Source organism: Didymosphaeria variabile (genome assembly GCF_027946475.1).
Source record: "Didymosphaeria variabile strain IMI 356815 chromosome Unknown scaffold_6, whole genome shotgun sequence".
In the NCBI taxonomy this organism is placed as follows: domain Eukaryota; kingdom Fungi; phylum Ascomycota; class Dothideomycetes; order Pleosporales; family Didymosphaeriaceae; genus Didymosphaeria; species Didymosphaeria variabile.
In genome coordinates this window covers 1,184,907-1,202,912 of record NW_026611625.1, presented here as the reverse complement: position 1 = coordinate 1,202,912, position 18,006 = coordinate 1,184,907, and the positions used below count along the sequence as shown (strand labels likewise).

The 18,006-nt window shown below is 50.9% G+C and overlaps 4 protein-coding genes across 4 annotated transcripts; 3 read left to right on the top strand and 1 right to left on the bottom strand.

Annotated features, from left to right (window-relative positions):
* Positions 1-1,917: 1,917 nt before the first annotated feature.
* Positions 1,918-2,791, top strand: N0V89_008319 (uncharacterized protein; the record flags this gene model as incomplete). Its single annotated transcript, XM_056217076.1, has 2 exons — positions 1,918-2,085; positions 2,138-2,791. The coding sequence occupies 2 exons, from the start codon at positions 1,918-1,920 to the stop codon at positions 2,789-2,791; spliced, it is 822 nt and encodes a 273-aa protein (XP_056068632.1).
* A 1,533-nt stretch (positions 2,792-4,324) lies between these two features.
* On the bottom strand, positions 4,325-6,750 carry N0V89_008318 (uncharacterized protein; the record flags this gene model as incomplete). The annotated part of the gene is made up of 3 exons (XM_056217075.1): positions 4,325-4,654; positions 4,743-5,804; positions 6,406-6,750. The coding sequence occupies 3 exons, from the start codon at positions 6,748-6,750 to the stop codon at positions 4,325-4,327; spliced, it is 1,737 nt and encodes a 578-aa protein (XP_056068631.1).
* Positions 6,751-11,707: 4,957 nt separating this feature from the next.
* On the top strand, positions 11,708-15,641 carry N0V89_008317 (uncharacterized protein; the record flags this gene model as incomplete). Its single annotated transcript, XM_056217074.1, has 6 exons — positions 11,708-12,155; positions 12,206-12,404; positions 12,453-13,290; positions 14,505-14,857; positions 14,900-15,166; positions 15,221-15,641. 6 exons carry the CDS (start codon positions 11,708-11,710, stop codon positions 15,639-15,641), a joined length of 2,526 nt encoding a protein of 841 aa, XP_056068630.1.
* A 564-nt stretch (positions 15,642-16,205) lies between these two features.
* N0V89_008316 (uncharacterized protein) lies at positions 16,206-17,423 on the top strand (the record flags this gene model as incomplete). The annotated part of the gene is made up of 1 exon (XM_056217073.1): positions 16,206-17,423. One exon carries the CDS (start codon positions 16,206-16,208, stop codon positions 17,421-17,423), a length of 1,218 nt encoding a protein of 405 aa, XP_056068629.1.
* Positions 17,424-18,006: the final 583 nt, after the last annotated feature.

The following is an 18,006-nucleotide window of genomic DNA, read 5'->3' as shown; positions in this document are numbered from 1 at the left end:
CGCGCGGAATAATATTTGAAACACTGGACTGGGAAGCGGGGGAGCGAGTACGGGAGATAGGGGAACATGAAACAGGAATGGCGAAGATGTCGGCAGGCCTGTTCGTCTTGATCTTCAAATTACAGAATTTGTCGATTGCGACTCAGCGATAAAAGCCCGTTGGGTAGACTACATACAAGCGTATGGATGACTAGAAAAGTAGTATCAAATATGCTCATGGTCTTGATCTTATAACGCTACAACGAGTTATCAGTGCTCGCAATAGAATCGATAGAGCTTCGAGTCGAAGTATTAGTGGTCTTTGTCTGCACTCCCGAACGTTGGTAACTTGCCCAATCCTCCGTCCACACATTCATATATCGCTCCGGCTCCTTATCTCGTACATTGGTGGTTTTCATAAGTTTTGTGGCCACCTTACCGTGGAAGAATATATAGACAATTGGGATGTACGACTATCGACCTGTAGGTAGTTGGTTAATCGAATTTGGCAGAGGTATTGCGGTAATAGAAAAATGTCAACCAAAGCTAGATAGCTAATCATGCTGATATGATAAGAACATACCCTGCCACACGTGCCTGCTACAGGATGCTGTTCCACATATTATTCCAAAGTAAAGTGGCCGCAAAATTTATGAAAACGATAGTATCGCCCAGCTCGCGCCACGTAGGTAGTCAGTCCAGAAAAGTTCCCCGGAAGCAAGATGTGCTGTGCTCAGAAGTAATTTAAATGTCATTTTGTTGGCGACCTCGCCGTAATGAGGCTTTAAGATGCTGAAATTGGTTGCACCGTAAAGCAAGCAGACCCATAGGAGACGCTGTGAAGTTGGTTTCGTCTAGTTTACGGGACCGAAGCATCCAGTAAGTTATCATGTAGAAGCTTACCTTTCGCCGTCACACGTTCCAGTCCGCTCTAGTGGCAAATTGGTCGTGTGAGGCACAAGCGGCATAAGATCTCTTGGGCGCTCATGTGACTGACGGTCTGGCAACACTTCATAGCTTCACGTGCAAAGCTCTGGAAGGCTGAGAATTGAATTCGTGGTTAGAAGTGCTCACCCAGGGATACGGCCTGAACAGGTCCAAGATGGGAGAGAACTATCCTTCTTACCGAAAATGTTATGTCTTGAAGGTCGACTTAGATTTTGTGCTTGTGATACACCCTTATAAGCAAGAACGATGGATTCTTTTCTCCCCAAGTCAAGGTTGGATGTGATCATGTTTGCCCTCTTTTCGTGACTGCGCGGTCCTTGTGGGTACCCAAGACGACATATAGTCATCACCGATGCGGATGAATCACCCTTGTGACTCTTGTCCCATGAATTGGGAGGCTTTGTTACTAAATTCCGATGCTCCTCCTCGTGGCTGTCCGACCGTATGATGTTCATATTTCGTAGCTTCAATAACTTGAGGAATTCGAGGTTACGCTGTTCTCGCAACACCATACAGGTCACTTGTGCGAGAGCCTTAGTAGCGCTATTTTGTTACGACGCAATATCAACCTCTGTCCGTCGACAATCCACGAAGAGAACGGATCGTAGCTTTCCTTGCGGCAGGAAGCCGGTGGCTTGCCTAAGCCACATCTACAGCGGTAGATGTCAGCACGGAAAGCGTGGTTTCGAGCACTGTGTCTCAGAGCGGCCCATTCAACTATCCGAGCACCGGTTGATTACTATATCGAAAGTTCTCTCTCAGGCTCTTTTTGTCACGTGCTGTTAGGCAACGTCGGCTTAATTCATTCTATGGATCCACGCGTGGAACTTACGAGTTGGACGGCTTATAAAGCGCTGTCCTTGTGTGGTGGCTGCCGTGGTGGCACTTCTTCGGACTCCGACACTCAACATCAGGTGAAGCTTCTTTGTCTGTCGTAGTCAACACCTTCTCTCTTCAGCAGGATCGTCAACAACCTGAACAATAACGACAATGACCTCCAGAATCAAGACTGTCTTAGTTATTGGCGGCACTACGGGAATAGGCGAGCAGCTGGTTCGCCGCTTCCACGCCTTGGGCAAGAAAGTTATCGTTACAGGCCGGAATCAGGCTAGCCTTACCGCGTTGGCACAGGAACTAGGTGGGCTCGAGACGCGCCAGGTATACATACAAAGTCGATCCTTTAAGACCACTCGCTCACACGTCACCCAAGTTTGACATCACCGACTTCTCTACGTTACCGTCGCACGCCGCCGACATTCTCAAAGCGTTCCCCAATCTAGACACTGTCCTCATCAACGCCGGCATTCAGAAGAGTTTCAGCTTCTTCGATCCATCCAGCATCGCACCGGGTGAGGTCGAGCGCGAGATTGCAGCGAACTTGACTGCGCCGACACTACTCATCCAAGCCTTTGCACCGCACTTGCTATCTCTTGCCACCAAGGGTACCCCTGCAACACTCTTCGTTACCAGCTCCACTCTCGGTCTCATTCCTATGGGCCTATGGCCTAATTACAGCGCCACCAAAGCCGGAATACACGCCCTGGCTCTGACCCTTCGTCAGCAGATCGCTTTCGCAGGTGAGGAGGCGAAGAAGAATTTCAACGTTGTCGAGATTGTGCCACCGTATGTCGATACTGGGTTGGATAAGGAACATCGTGAGGCAACGAATGCGGCGCAGGGAGAACATGCATTTCCGCCGATGCCCCTGCAAGAATATATTGATCAGTTCTTCAAGACGCTAGAGGATGTGGAAGCTGACGGGAGCTTGAGGAAGGAGATCGGGGTCGGAACGGGAGCTTTGGCTGTCCAGACGTGGAGAGACAGCTTTGGGGAGGTATACAAGCAATTTGGGATGGCTACATGAGGTGAGAGACGATACAGCACACTGCAACCGATCTGAATACGTCGCTTGAGTAAAGTAGTGGCGGGTGCTTAGATTCAAGCCGCTCAAGTATGTACTGCAAGCTTCCAGGTTTCTTCGCATGGACTGCTGTCTCCTAGGGGCATGAATATACCACCAATCTTGTCAAGTTTTTCGTACTGTTTTGCGAATTCATGAAGTGTTGCCACAGAGTTGGGTCTTTGAAGGCAACTGATGTGTTTAAGTACTGGACTTGCATATGCGCCTACGCTACTTACCTCAGGCCTCGCGCGCATCTAGATGTGTACTCAGAATGCCGATTATGTGCTGCCACAGGTCAATAGAAGCTCTTCAAAGTGCACATCGGCCGATCGGTAGCGAGTCGAGATGTTGGGAACAGTCCGCAATTCAATTCCCGTATTGGTCAAACATCTATTAGTCTTGTATCACAGGTCGAACTCTGTGACCTACAAATTACGTCCGTACAGCCAGCCCAACAGATGTACGCCGCAGATCTCGAGTCCACCAAACAGGATGAGGATTTGCTACCCATACTTATACCTGAGTGTATCATATCTGGAAAAAGGTCCTTTAAACTCTTTCAGTCACCCAGAAGCAAACTCATGCTCACTTTCGCTTATCGGGCATTCAGGCACTGAAAATATACGTGAATAATTGCCGTTCGCTACCAGAAGCTGTCGTAAATTGGCGTTCCATCGCGTTATCTCGTGAACGTAATTGATCACAACTGGTTGCGCTGCACCGTTAACATATCTTAAGAGAAGAGACTGCTAGTCACGCCGCTTTCTGTATACACCAGATTGTCAGACGTACCTTTGAAACATGCACTACCACTTGTACGAAGTCCACGATGCACACAAGGCTGCCAGTCGAGTTTGAGAGCCAGCCCACAGAGAAAGCTACGACAATCTGAATCGTATTGCCCGTATCCATGGGGTCCCCGATCGGATTGAACAGGTTCCATTTCCGCTGCTCCAATAAATAGCCGTTTGATAGAAATAGTGTTCGGGACTTACTTATCGTGAGCAAAATGTTGGTCATTACAGCATTATAACCCTCATGCTTAAGGGATAGATTGAAGTAGCGGTCCCAGAGCCTGCCTCTGCGACCACTACAATGTCAGAATGAAGGCCCACAGCTGCCAAGAGGTATACATGTCTCTGATGGCCTTTCAGGTCAGCTTCGATGGTGGTTTGCGGCCCATCTTCTCGAGGCGCTGTAAGCCGTATTCGCGGTCCTATTGACTACAACTAAGCGTAAATATTAAACGTTGAGATGGCCAGGGATAAATGCTGACATCTTTGTTGGAGTAGAAAGCGCGCGTGTTGCGAGGCAAAATAGGCAGGGCGAAGGCATGTGTTGAGGATCACACCGCAGGCGGAAAGGCCTGATCCTGAAGAATCATCGAAGGTAGCTGAATAATAAGCTTTCTTTCAGGAAGGGGGAAATGATGAAAATAGATTGTGCATAATGATATGATACAAAGTGTAGACAATGACGCCATAACCTGTCGCACTAGGCGCGGTCGCCCCTCAACTTTAGCTCCACCCGCAATGGCTTCTTCTCCCAGAAGATGTACGTATTTTGCTTCCCAAAGTCACGCACACATTCCACAGTCTTAAGGTCAAACGCAAATATCAGTCTCGTAAGCGTAAGCCTCATGATCGTCATGGCTAATTTCTGCCCGATGCATTTGTGTCGACCCATCAGGAACGGTTCGAATGCGTCCAATCTGTCCAAAGGAAATGGTGAGTTAGACAAGAATCGCTCCGGAACGAAAGAATCGGGCTGCGTGAAATTGCTGGGAGACCGGAATGCTGGGTATTGATTTACTGAGATGAAGGTCTAGAGAAGTCAGTAAAGCTGTCATTGTGGTGGAAGGAAAACTTACGCCACACGGCACAGGCTGACCTGCTACAATCTCTTCCCTCACCGTAAGCCTCGGTAGCGCTATTGCAGCTGGTGGCCCCATACGGATACCCTCCTGGATCACCGCATCCAGATACTCAAGCTTTGCCACGCTTCCAATGTGGATGGCATCCTCGTTCTCAAACGCTCCACGCACTTCTTCTTCCAGCCTTCTCAACGCGGCGGGAGCTTGCAACAGCTGCGTCAATATCGCCACCAACGCTGTACTCGTTGTCTCGCTACCCGCGAATATCAACAACGTCATGTTCGCCTCAATCTCATCCTTCGGGATCTTGACCTCGCCTTTCTCCGCGTTATACGCCATAATGCTGCCGACATAGTCCTGCTTTCCCTTGTTTTCTCCCAAGGACAGTCTCTGTAGGAACTTCTCGTGCGCAATTTGCTTATGATATACCATCTTTCTCATGACCGACTTGGGCATCGCATACTTTAGCACCTTGTTCAGCGGCGAGAAGAAATTGATAGACGCCATGAGGGCGATGCCTTTGCCGAAGGAACATGAGATCTCGACCCAAGGATGTGCACGCCCGTTGGTTACATTAGAGAAGGATTCGCCGTAGGAAAGTAAGCCCGAAATGTCGAAGGTAAGGAAGTTTGTCCAATCCACCAGATCTACGACGGCTCTTCCCTCACCACTTGTTATCTGTTCCTTGAACCTCGTGATCATAAGCCCAACCAGGTCTTCAAGCACGGATGCATGTTCACTGATAGCATGCTCAGTGAATGCGCCTGTTAATGCTCGTCGATTTCGCAGATGCGTCTCTTCGTTCGTGCTCACAACGCTGACAGGATGCTCTTTTTCTTCTTGGCCCGCCCATACAGCGTTCTTTGGGATATTGCGGTTACCGTAGATATCTTTCCATGCTTCCGGATTGATGTAGGAGAGCTCGTCGGGCGCAACGCGGACTACTGGGCCGTACTTGGTATGCATATCTTGCAGCTTAAGGTGGTATTGACCGGATTGCATGGCGTGCGTCCAGGGGAGGCGGGTTGCAGCCCATAATTTTTGGCCTGGGTAGGTGCGCAGTGGGTGCAGGTAAATGTTGTAGAAGACTTTGAGGGATATCTAGGAGATGATCATTAATAATCAATAATTATATCAAATGGGACAATAGGTGGCGTACCACAAGTGTGACGCCCACGAACAAAATCGCGACATGGCCAGCTAATTGGCGTATCAAATTGAACATGATGGATTGATTATACTCACGGTGGACTTTCAAACGTGAGGCTCAAACGGTATTTAATCATAGTCGTGCCAGGATGCTCGTTGTCTCGCTTGCGGGCTCTCGGTGAACCGAATAGTGGGCCGCTTACGCACGAAGCGACCACGTGTGACCCTTCGCTGTTGAGATCCCGCGCTAGTCTACTTTAGCTATCTCGTATACCCATCACTACCTAGGTATTTGTATCTAGACATCTACCGGGCCAGTACAACCACAGATTCCCTGATGCCGCATTCAATGGTTTTTATGGGGTCGCACGATATCGCCTGTTCACGACCAGTAGAATTGAATTGACCGCAACGGCTTGTCGTAATTCGATATCCCATTAAATCCTACTATCCAACTAGTTCCTCCCTTCCTCATTCCTTAACACGCCTGGATAGCAAATACATGACTCGAATCGCACGCCTTCACAGCCTTGCAGGCGCCAGGACACCCAACCTCTGGGCACGTCTGCCCTCCTCCCGTCGTGTCCCTCGCGACCAGCTTGAAAGGCGCCCCAGCTGCGTCGCTCACATCGTAGTATGTCAGGCTGCCGCTGATACTATAGTCGAAGCTGATAGGCTTGCTGAAATCGGTGCTGCTCTTCGAGAATTTGACCGCGTTGCCAAATTTCTGGGTCTCAAAGGGACCAGTCCATGTCGCACCTGGTTTGATTTCGGAAATCGCACCGGAGAATCCTTGCGCGTCAGGTTTGACAAAGATGGAGGTGGTGCATTTGTTGGTTGCGGTGATGGAGGCTGCGAGTGCCGCAGGGATGAGGGCGGTGGCAGCGAAGAGCTTCATGTTGTCGCAATGTTGAGTTATGGTTTGAGCGAGCGTGGTTGCGTGTGTGTGTGACCGTTTGATTCAGATCAGATTTGAAGGGCTTTCCCCATATTTGTACCACTATTCAATCTGCCGCTACACGCTTTCGAACATCCTTGAACCGGTATGAGTTCATTGATTCAACTCCACTCCCACAGTTCATCACGGTACCTCATCGCCTGACGTCTCAATTGTACTCCAACTCGCGCTTCGTCTTGTCGATCTTGAAGCTACTCGGCACCTAGTCTATCGAATGTAATCTATCGAATGCGTATCCTTGTACGAATCTGCGATCTGATTGGCTGCCTCGCTCTGTCGACCTCTTCTCTCGTGCTCACGTTTATACATAAACACCTATGTATAGCTCTTGGCAATGAAACCCTTACTGTTCACCGCTTGACCCGAGTATGGCGATGCGCTGGCTGTGAGATGAGTTCGTGGAGTGATCGTACCGTGCGGGTGCGGGCAATTGTCTGTGCTGCCGAGGTTGCAGTGCCATGGCACCTGTCCGAATCTGTCTGCTCCAGCTTTTCTCGGTTAGACGGCAAAGTCGTCGATACTCGGGCCCAGCGCAAGATTGATGGAGACAAATGTTCTGAGTGAACAAGGCTTTCTTCTGGAACTTGCCCTATGTATGCTACAGTAAGGGAATGAACTTAACGTCTCGCCATCCAGGTCATCATCCACGATGATGCTGCTTCTAGCAAGATTACAGTCAGGGAGGCTGTGCACATGACGGTTAAGTACTCACCAGAGCCGAAAAGAACACCGATAGAAGCCGGAGTCGTTCAAAAGGCGTGGCAACGTTGTCGGTACAGGAAGGTCAGCCGATTCCAGTGCCTACCACCCTAATACTTGAGTAAAGACCACCGTGCCATCCGTTTCATTCCATCTGGATAGTGGTCCGATTGCCGCGAACGAAGAAGTAATCTCTTCAATTCATGCATCGATCTTGCCAGTATCCGGAGACTATTTTGGCCTCAGACTGGCGAGACCGACAGCGGCAAGAGCAACGGAAAGAAAAGCAGTGGTCTTGATGCTGAGTCGAGAGTAAGTAAGATGGAAGGAAATTTGATCGATTGGGTGTTTGGAATTGGAAAATTTGTAGCAGCGCACATCCATTTGCACATCAAGGCCTTACCTAGCTGACTTTCAATCCAGTGCCAGAATAGCAAATGTCACCGCTATCATCACTGGATTCATTCAAATGTATGGCAATCAAACAAATCTGCCTGTACGGCATTAATGACCAAACGACACGTCAGCTACTGAAAAAGGATAATCAACTTTGAGGCGCAACCTGATAAGCTGAGGTGTTTATGGGAGATGAAGCTACGTGCTTTTATGCAGACTATGGAATCGATTGGTGTCGAAAAGAAGTCTTTCAGTTGCCCCTTGCCTCTTGAGCTGTGGCAGAGCGTCACAGGCCATAACAAACTGTTGTCTTAACCTGGTCTATCTCGGCCACAAGCCTTTGACTATGCCCTCTGATATCTCGATCGCAGACGACGATATGACACTAGTGATAGCTAAACGTGATTTAAGTCACCGAAACAGCATTCTCGGTACTTGTAGAACTAGATACGCTTTGTTGAACCAGAATGGACAATCGAGGCAACGTATAAGATTTGACAATACAAGTGAAAGGTTGCCCCAAGCCCATGAATGACTCGGTCGACAATAACAGAAAGATGTTGGTTGTAGAATGTCTTTAGGATTACGGGAGAGGATCTGCGAGACCGGTGAGTTGCAGTTTCAATTAGGCAAATCTGTGCGCATAAAGGTGACCGTATTCGAATGGACCAGCTGCAGTCAGCTGACTGCCTTCTTGAAAGCAACAAATGCTCGGGGCGTTGGGGAGCGCGTGATAGGTTGATAGAAGTGAAATCGGCGTCTGAGTTCTTGTATTAGGAGCTGAATTGTAAGCCACAAAAACGAATGATGTGCTGGTGGATGTGGGCAAGACGAACGATGACGTCATGGACGGAAAACATCAAACTCTAACGCGCGCAACGTCGCCCTACAACACGCCCAGAAGAATGCAAACGCGCTGATCAAAGGTCCTCAATGGCTTCCAATACTGACGAAAACGCCATAGATGCGCGTTCCCGCACCGCGCTCACCACAGCAAAGCATAATTTGCGCTACCTCTACGATCCGTCAACAGCCAGCGCAGCCCCCTTCTCATCGTCGCACACGCGCACTCCTGCGAGTCCTGCGCTCAACTCTCATCTTCGCTTTCTGGCGCATTGTTCGCTATGCCAAGTATGTCGCCATTGGCTCTCTCGTGGCTACGATTGGAGCAGGCGCATTGGGCACTGTAGTAAGCGGCGCTGGGTTTGTGCTTGCGCCAACGGGGATCGCTGGGACCATCATTGCTGCATCAGTCTGGGGCGTTGGAAAGTTCGCAGTCAAGCGTTTGAGAAAGAGATGGGAGAGGGGTCACGGGTATGGCGAGTTGGAGGAGGCGAGGCAGGGGGGAGGATGAGCGGAGTCATGAGGATGGAGAGAGGTCCGGAAGCTGTGCCTTGGTGATGATGGTAGATTTGACATGAGGCATGTCTGTACTGTGGCTACGTTGCAAACGGACCTGTTCTTGGTGCGCGGGCCCAGAGCTACCATGAGAGAAGGAGGTCAAATACTCTGGCATTGAAGCATGGTGTTACATTACGACGACAGGAAGGCCGACGGAAGGCGGTCTCCAGCGAACGCATCCCAACGATATCCTTGGCAACTGTACAACAAGCGACTCGTGTCAAGACTACTAGGGACGAGACGTTCCCAGGGTGTTCGATACACCGAGTCGCAATCTTTCCATGCTCCACCAACTCCGGCAATGTCTCTGCTCCGTCCGTCAGCTGCCTCCATTATCATTCACGTCTTGACAAAGAACGCACCGAATTAGAAGCTGTCAACTGGGTTGGTACTGCTGGCTGTCCACATAGCCAACCCGTTGACTCCAGAAGTCGAAGACAGTTCCATCGCGCATGTTCGCTTCGTTGGGTTCCAAATTGCCGTCGGCGCCGACGCGTCCGGCAAATGTACCGTCAAGCCAGAATATGCTGAATGCCGACTTCGTGGATTCCTTATCAACAGCCGCTCCTAGTGCTATATCTTCCCTGTCGGCTTGGCCCAAGTAGGTACGGGAGTCTGATGTACGTTTCGTAGACATTTTGGCGGCGGTCATTGTCACGTTTGCTGATTGCATGGCGAGATAAAACGCGGACAGTCTATGGAGTAACACGGGGCTATTGCTTAAATAACGTCCGAGAAATGATCTCTGCAATTTCCTACGCACATAAAGGGACGTGAAATATGGGTATGTGTTACCGTCCACAACACGCCGACAAGGATCGGAAGCACTTGTCCGACCATAACGCGACCCGAGTTCTCGTACCCGCCCCGGCATTTGTTGTCCTCTGTGAAGACGCGAAACTTCGCAGTGTGAACGCCGCTTGTGCCATCTGCTTTACATACCTCATTGCCTCCCAAAGGCGATCATGGCACCGCTCTTTTGGACCTTCTACGAATTTCTCATTCCGCGGAGTGACTGGCTATCTTGGCGAGTATTGTGAATGCCAGAATGTTAACACGCGTCTAGAGTACTCCGAGGGAACGATGGTGTCTCAAGCTTTGTGGTGGCAGCGTATAGATGCATGGTGTAAACAATGTAACTAGTACCAGTATTCGACCGAAGCGAGCGAGCGCCAAAAGTGCCTGGGCTGGTGATGACATGTCGATCTCTGGCTTTGGCAACGTGTAAACAGTGATGCGGTGTGTCTGTACCATTCGTGCTTTGAAAAAGCAGCCTTGCCGACCATCTGTCGAGGTTCACCAAATCTGTGTCGCGGAGTTTGTGATTCATTACACGCCGCCTCATGTACAATCAACAGGGTTGTACGCATGATTGTACGAGGTAGAGATGATTGTACGAGGCAGAGCACTATCGGACAAGAATCAGGCATCTCCGTGTTTGTCATGGTAAATGTTGCTAACAAAGACGCATGTGTATGGGCACGATGACCGATCACGTGGGAATCTTAGTGTGTCTTACCTCTTGGCCATGCTCTCACGCCAACGTGATGAGCCCAAGAAAGGGCCAATCATCTGAATGGGACAGAGACGTGGCGCGACCTCGGGCTTGTGCATGTCACGTGGCTTCGCGTCGAGACGGAGCTAACGGAAGTTGCCATAACGTCATGACGTCTCAGTGGTCGCCCTCGACTTCTATGATGACGCTATTTGAGTTTTGTAGTCTCGCTCTCCAGGGACACACCGGCACCGACGACACTTTGGTCATCGGCTGTGCACTAGATTTTCGTCAATGGGACAATTTTCGTCCGCTTTCAGCACACCAGTATTCCCCCGCTCAACAAGCTGCTTCGCCCCTCATGCGCTTCTCTTTGTCTTCGCAGTGTCCTCTGCGTGCACACGCCGGGATATTCGAGTCGAGGCTGATCCACACAGGTCCGTCGCTGCAGGCTTTGCTCGCTATCTCGGTCGCAACACCACGTGTAGATTACGCTCACGTCGGATGCCTTGGCGAGCGAGCAGTCGGTTGATAAGTCTGTGGAGCTAGCGCAGCCCTACGTCCCAGACAGGGGTGTAGTGAAGGGAAATGGTCCAATCGGGCCAAGGGCCATCGCATCTCAGTCGCTTACTCAACCCATCTTACAACAGCACAACTAAACGCCCAACGCCATTGACTCACAAATCGGCGATCCGGACCAAATATGCGTGCAATGGGTCGCGGAAGCCAGGCGGAAGCCGCATTGCTTATTCTACGTCGGCGTAAGCGGACTTTGGCATAACGATCAATCTCACACCGCGCAGAACAGTGGTGATATAAGTTGGGGCTGCTTACGCTTCACCGTCGAAGCTTGGGGTTCACAGTGGCTGCTTCGTTTCTTAACTCCTTTCTGCTGTCAGTATCAGCATGTCTATCAAAGAAATCTTGCGGGACGCGCCGGCCGGCCAACTAGCCCGAACTTACCTGGGATGGAAGATAACGCCGTATGAAGACGAGAAGGACAACTACCAACTGCCACAACCTGAGAAACAAGAGGCTGTCCCACAAGCCGAAGCCCAGCGCAATGTGGATCCTGACGATGGATCTGACGAAGGGTCTTCCGACGACAAAGATAAGGAGAAGGATCTCGAAAGCATTGTTCCTAACACCGAACCTGGTGGATCGCGGTCGCATGCTGACCATTCTGGGGACCGCGACATCGAGCGTGTTGCGACGGAGAAAGATCACCATGGAGGGCAACAGCCAGATTTCCAGGAAGTAGGCTTCACTCCGATGGATCGCGACAATCCCCAGAACTGGTCAGCCACGAAGAAGGCTTTCGTATTCTTCCAGATATGTCTCCTAACATTCTCAAGTCAGTGAACCTGTTCCCCAGGTGACTTACACATACTGATTGAACCACAGTTTACAGCGCGTCCGCCATCATCACGCCAGCTGAAGGCATTTTCGTACAGCAATGGGGGACGACAGAAGAGGTCTCGGCGATGGTCCTCTCCATGTATGTTCTGGGCTACGGAACTGGGCCTTTGATCTTTAGTCCATTGTCCGAGATGCCAATGGTTGGCCGGAACGTGCCGTATATGATATCGTTTGCTATATTCATGTGAGTACATCAGGTAGACATCGTTCGAGTTCACTCTGATATGTGTAGCATCATGACCGCGATCGGTAGCGGCGTCAGTAACTTCCCTGGAATAGTCGTTATACGGTTCATTCAAGGCTTCTTCGGTGGCCCTGTTTTGAGTACTGGCGCGGCGTCGGCAGGCGACATATACCCTTTCAACAAGATGCCTTATGCGTTGTCCTTCTGGGCATTCTTCGCCTATGCGGGCCCCGCCCTCGGCCCTGTCATGAGTGGATTTGCAATTCCCCTCAACAACTGGCGATGGGGTTTCTGGGAGACGTTGATCTTATCTGGATTTACCTTCTTACTGTTGTTCTTCTTCCTGCCGGAGACCAATGCCGACTACATCCTTGCGCAGCGCGCTAAGCGGCTCCGGAAGAAGACTGGTGACAGCAACTTACTGTCGAGGTCCGAAAGCCGCTCTGGGAACAAGAACTGGGTCAAGCTCACAGTATACCATCTCACAATGCCCTTCCGGATCACGGTGCTGGATCCTTCGGTTGGCTTCATCAACTTGTATACCGCGCTCGTTTATGGTGTCTACTACAGCTTCTTCGAGTCGTTTCCGATTGTCTATATGGGCACATACGGCTTCTCGATCGGGATCATGGGCGCTGTCTTCATCTGCGTAATCATCGGAGCTGGGATCGGACTTATTACGTACACACTTCTGGTGTACTTCATCTACGAGCCATATACGATGTCCAAAGGTATCGGTAGCCCAGAGTTCCGCCTTGTGCCCGGGCTCTTCTCCGCTGCTCTGGCCCCGGCTGGCATGTTCATTTTCGGATACGCATCAAAGCGAGATATCACTTGGGTTGCCCCCACTATAGGCATCGCGCTCTACGCCGGCACTTCTTTCATTGTAAGTTTCGCACTACACTTCAGTAGTGAATGCCAGCTAATTTGTTCTAGCTCGTGAACTGCATCTTCGTCTACCTGCCCATCAGCTACCCTCGCTATGCGGCTAGTATCTTCGCAGCGAACGGTTTCCTGCGTAGTGCTTTGGCATGCGGTGCCATCCACTTTTCCCAGCCGCTGTTCCACAATCTTGGAGTCGGAAATGGATGCGCCATTTTAGGGAGTGTGGCGGCTGCTTGCGCAGCTGCATTCGTAGGGCTTTGGTATTATGGTCCGAGTCTCAGAGCACGCAGCAGATTCGCCGAAGCTTATTAGCCTTCGTTGCGGTGAAAGGGCGGATGGTGTGAATTGGAGAGACCTTGTGAGGGGCTATATGTAGGTGAACTATGAGATAGTGGTGGTGATGTGCGAGCACAAAGATGCGTGTATTGTACGAAAGGAACTGCGGAGTAGGAGTAATGCTAATGACAATGATAATGAAGCGCTCAATCATTTCGAATATGCAAGACTTCAAACATGATGGGATGGGATGGGATGCAAAGGGCTAGAGCGAGAGCGTACGCCACACCCGTACTTCGTGCCGCAAGCTGACGAGTTGTTTTTGATGAGGTTACCACGTAGAATCGGAAGAGAGGTGGGGCGCTTGCCAAAGCCGGACAAGCGCCCCAGCAAGACGAAACACAGGTGGACGGAACATTAAATTTCCATCACGCAAGCAACCTCAAGCAACGGCCGCTAGAACTTGGCGACGAATTGCATTGATTCCCAGGAGTGAGGCGCTTGCGTCACTGCGAACCTCGCGTTTCCATTTATGGCATTGAGCGACATGGGGAATCCACAAACAATAAACGACCCGTCAGGTCCATGCCCCAAGCTCCCCAAGGATGAAACAACCACACTTTACGAGAGACAGCTCGTAGCAATCGTCCCGACAGCCATGTACCATAGGTATATATAACGGGAATGTGGAAGCAACACTGCTTTCCACTCCCATACTTAAGCAATTCCATTCATTCGTTTACTGTTGCGTTTTGCTGGTCACTCGCTTTCACTTCAGTTCGTCCCTCATTTCCACTTTCGGCATACACAGAACCATATTTTCTTCCACAACGACCATCATGCAGAGATTTGCGATCGCGCTCCTCGGCGCCGGCGCTGCCCTGGCTGCTCCCCACGGCAACCATCAAGCGCGCGAGTGCTGTCTCTGGCTCCGCCGAGGGCTTTGCTTCTGGTGTGACCGGAGGAGGCTCAGCAGCAGCCGTTACTCCGACCTCCACGGACGAGCTCGTCTCTTACCTTGGTGACAGTGAGGCCCGTGTTATCGTCCTCAACCAGGAGTTCGACTTCACGGATAGTGAGGGTACTACGACCTCTTCCGGTTGCTCGCCATGGGGCACTGGCTCGCAGTGCCAGATTGCTATCAACCAGAACGACTGGTGCACCAACTACGAACCCGATGCGCCCACCGTGAGCAGCATCACCTACAACAAGGCTGGTGTCGAGGGTATCACTGTTGCGTCTGACAAGACCATCATTGGAGAGGGAAGCAAGGGTGTCATCAAGGGCAAAGGGTAAGCTTACGCAACTTCATTGAGAGAACGCGCTCTGACAAGCTACTCAGTCTGCATGGCCAACGGTGTCAGCAACATCATCATTCAGAACATTCACGTCACTGAGATTAACCCTGAATACGTCTGGGGAGGTGATGGTATCACCATCGATGGCGCCGACATGATCTGGATTGATCATGTCAAGACCTCCCTCATTGGTCGCCAGCACATTGTTCTGGGAACTGAGTCTTCCGGAAAGGTCACCATCTCCAACAGCGAGATCGATGGCACGACTTCTTGGTCCGCTCAGTGCAATGCTTACCACTACTGGTACGTGACCCTAGTCTTTCGCCCCTGACCAGCTACACTAACGCATAAGTCCAGGTCCGTGCTCTTCCTCGGATCCGATGACCAAGTGACATTCAAGGGCAACTACATCCACAACACCTCTGGCCGTGGTCCCAAGGTTGGCGGCAAGACGGTCCTCCACGCCGTGAACAACTACTGGGGAGACATCGACACTACCGGCCACGCCTTCGAGATTGACTCTGGTGCGTACATCCTGGCTGAGGGCAACACCTTCGACAGTGTCACGACCCCTGTGTCCACCCAGGAGGGCAAGCTTTACACCGGCACGGACTGCTCCAGCGCTCTCGGCCGTGCTTGCATTGAGAACACTTTGACTGGCTCTGGCGACTTCACCGGCTCTGATTCCGATGTCTTGAGCTCCTTCAGCAGCAGCGCAGCCGCCGCTGACAAGGATGCGTCGGGTGTCCCCACCAGCGCCGGTATTGGCAAGATCTAAGCACGATCATACAGGAAGGAAGTTTGGAGACGAGATCAACTTTGATCGTATCGAGTCATTGGACAGGAGGGTTTCTTCTATTGTAAATACATTCTTCGACATTCAATTTCAACTAAGCCTTGCGCGCGGCAAGTTCGCGTGGCAATTTTCAAGTCCGTCTTTATTACCAAGAGTTGAGCAGAGTCGTGACGAAGTCCAAGAACTCTTCTAGACGCTCAGCCATTCTACATGCGAGAACTAACCATGATCGCGTTCTAGAATGTTATGTTCTCGTATCCCGGATTATCGGACAGCGTGCCCGTCGCCCCATGCATTTTATCCGGTCGGCTGGAGACGAGCGCTTTTAATTGGACCGCAGGCTAAAACCACGTGGATGCAAATGGTTCCTGCGCTGGCGCCATCCCAAAAGTGCGGAGAGAGGATCCAACTCCAAGGCGCGTGAGATTAACGAATCCGGGTCAATGGGCGAGCATGGGGTCTTTAAATAAAGTGGGATCCCCTCTGTTGGGCCTCAGGGACCTGTGACAATCTGCGCCGCCTTCGTCAAGATTGTTTCCCTTAGCAATGGCTTCCGTTAAGTCTGTTGCCCTTCTGGGTCTCTCTTTGCTCTCGCAGGCATCCGCTGTCAAGCTTTTGGCATTGAACTTCGCAGGGCAGTTCTATTCATTGAATCTGGCTTTCCAGTCATCCACCAAAGCCTCTCTAAAGGTCGTCCAGAACATCACCGCATGCGGCGTGACGCCCACGTGGCTGCATCTAGACGAAGAGACGCGCACCGTCTACTGCATCGACGAAAGCTGGTTGAATGAGGGACTAGGCAGTGGCAACCTCTCGCAGTGGTCCGCTGGACCCGACTTCAACAAGAAGGATGCCTTGACCCTCACTGGTTCCACCGACACAGAAGGAAATTCGGTGCATGGCTTTACGTACGGAGGACCTGATGGCAGGAGCTTCATTATCACTTCCGAATACTCGCCTTCGACAATTACAACATACAGGCTACCTATCACTTCCAGCACGAAGGCCCTTCAGAAACTCGAATTCACGATGGCTGCTCCTGGACCGCGTCCCGACCGCCAGGACAAACCCCACCCTCATGCTGCGTTCACCGACCCGACCGGAGACTTCCTCATCGTTCCTGATCTTGGTGCAGATCTCACTCGCATCTTCAAGATCGACGGGAAGACCGGTGAGCTCACCGCCTGCCCTGCAATTGCTTCGCTTCCGGGTGACGGACCTCGTCACGGTCTCTTTCGCAAGACTGGACGCGCCTTGAAGTACTACTCCCTCAACGAAGTCAGCAGCTCTGTCGGAGTTTACGACGTTACGTACCCTGATCACTCCCATGGATCTAAAGAGTCCTGCCTCTCGCTCAAGCTTGTCCAGACCCTCTCTAACTACGGCCCCAACGTTCCTCTCGGAAACGTCACCGTGAAATCGGCCGAGATCCGCACTGTCGGCAACTTCCTATACGCGTCTAACCGCAATGATACCACCTTCGGATTCGAACAGGACTCCATCGCCATATTCAAGATTGGCAATGATGGCAAGCTACAGTTTCAGGAGTTGACCAATGCGCACGGATACTACCCGCGATCCTTCTCGTTCAACGAGGCAGGCACATATGCTGCTATTGCTGGACAGACGACTGCAAATATTGCGATTGTCAAGAGGGATACAAAGACTGGAAAGCTCGGGCCATTGGTCACTAACCTTATTCTGCCGCCTAGAGGAACGTACGGTGGAGAGGATGGAGTTAGCAATGTTATCTGGGTCGAGTAGAACTTCGCTGTAATACAACAACAACCTTGAGATAGACCATGCACGTCACTTCTTCAAGTTCTATCTGGTTACGCGGCATCCAAAACCACTGCAAACCCATCTAGAATCTTGCCATTTTTCAGCCCGCCTCCGCCTTCTGTCAGTATTCGAATCCTTCACCTTGCATGTGACGAATTGTCCTAGTCCTCTAAATATTTTTCATGACGCAAGCTTCAAGACAAAGCTGCCAGTCTCCTGAGTTCATGCCCGCAACCATAAGCTGCATCATTGCCTCTACGCCTCCATGTCTTTCTTTTTTCTTTCTCCCTCTCCGTTGTCCAAGAATGAATCGTGCTGCTCTTCCAAACGCCGTTCCACAGAGGAATCACCACTGTCTTCTTGTATCGCTCCCCACTCTTGCTTGTACAGCCTACCTAGAGAGAAACATGCTTGGGCATGTTTGAGGGTTCAAGCTACCATTAGAGCAATCGCAAGATAGTCTGCTAAGTTTAGCTGTTGAGATTGCAAGACTTATTCAGGTAACAGTTCGCTCAAAGTCATGATGAAAATTCGTGAGTTTTCATTGCATGGCACGCTACGAGTC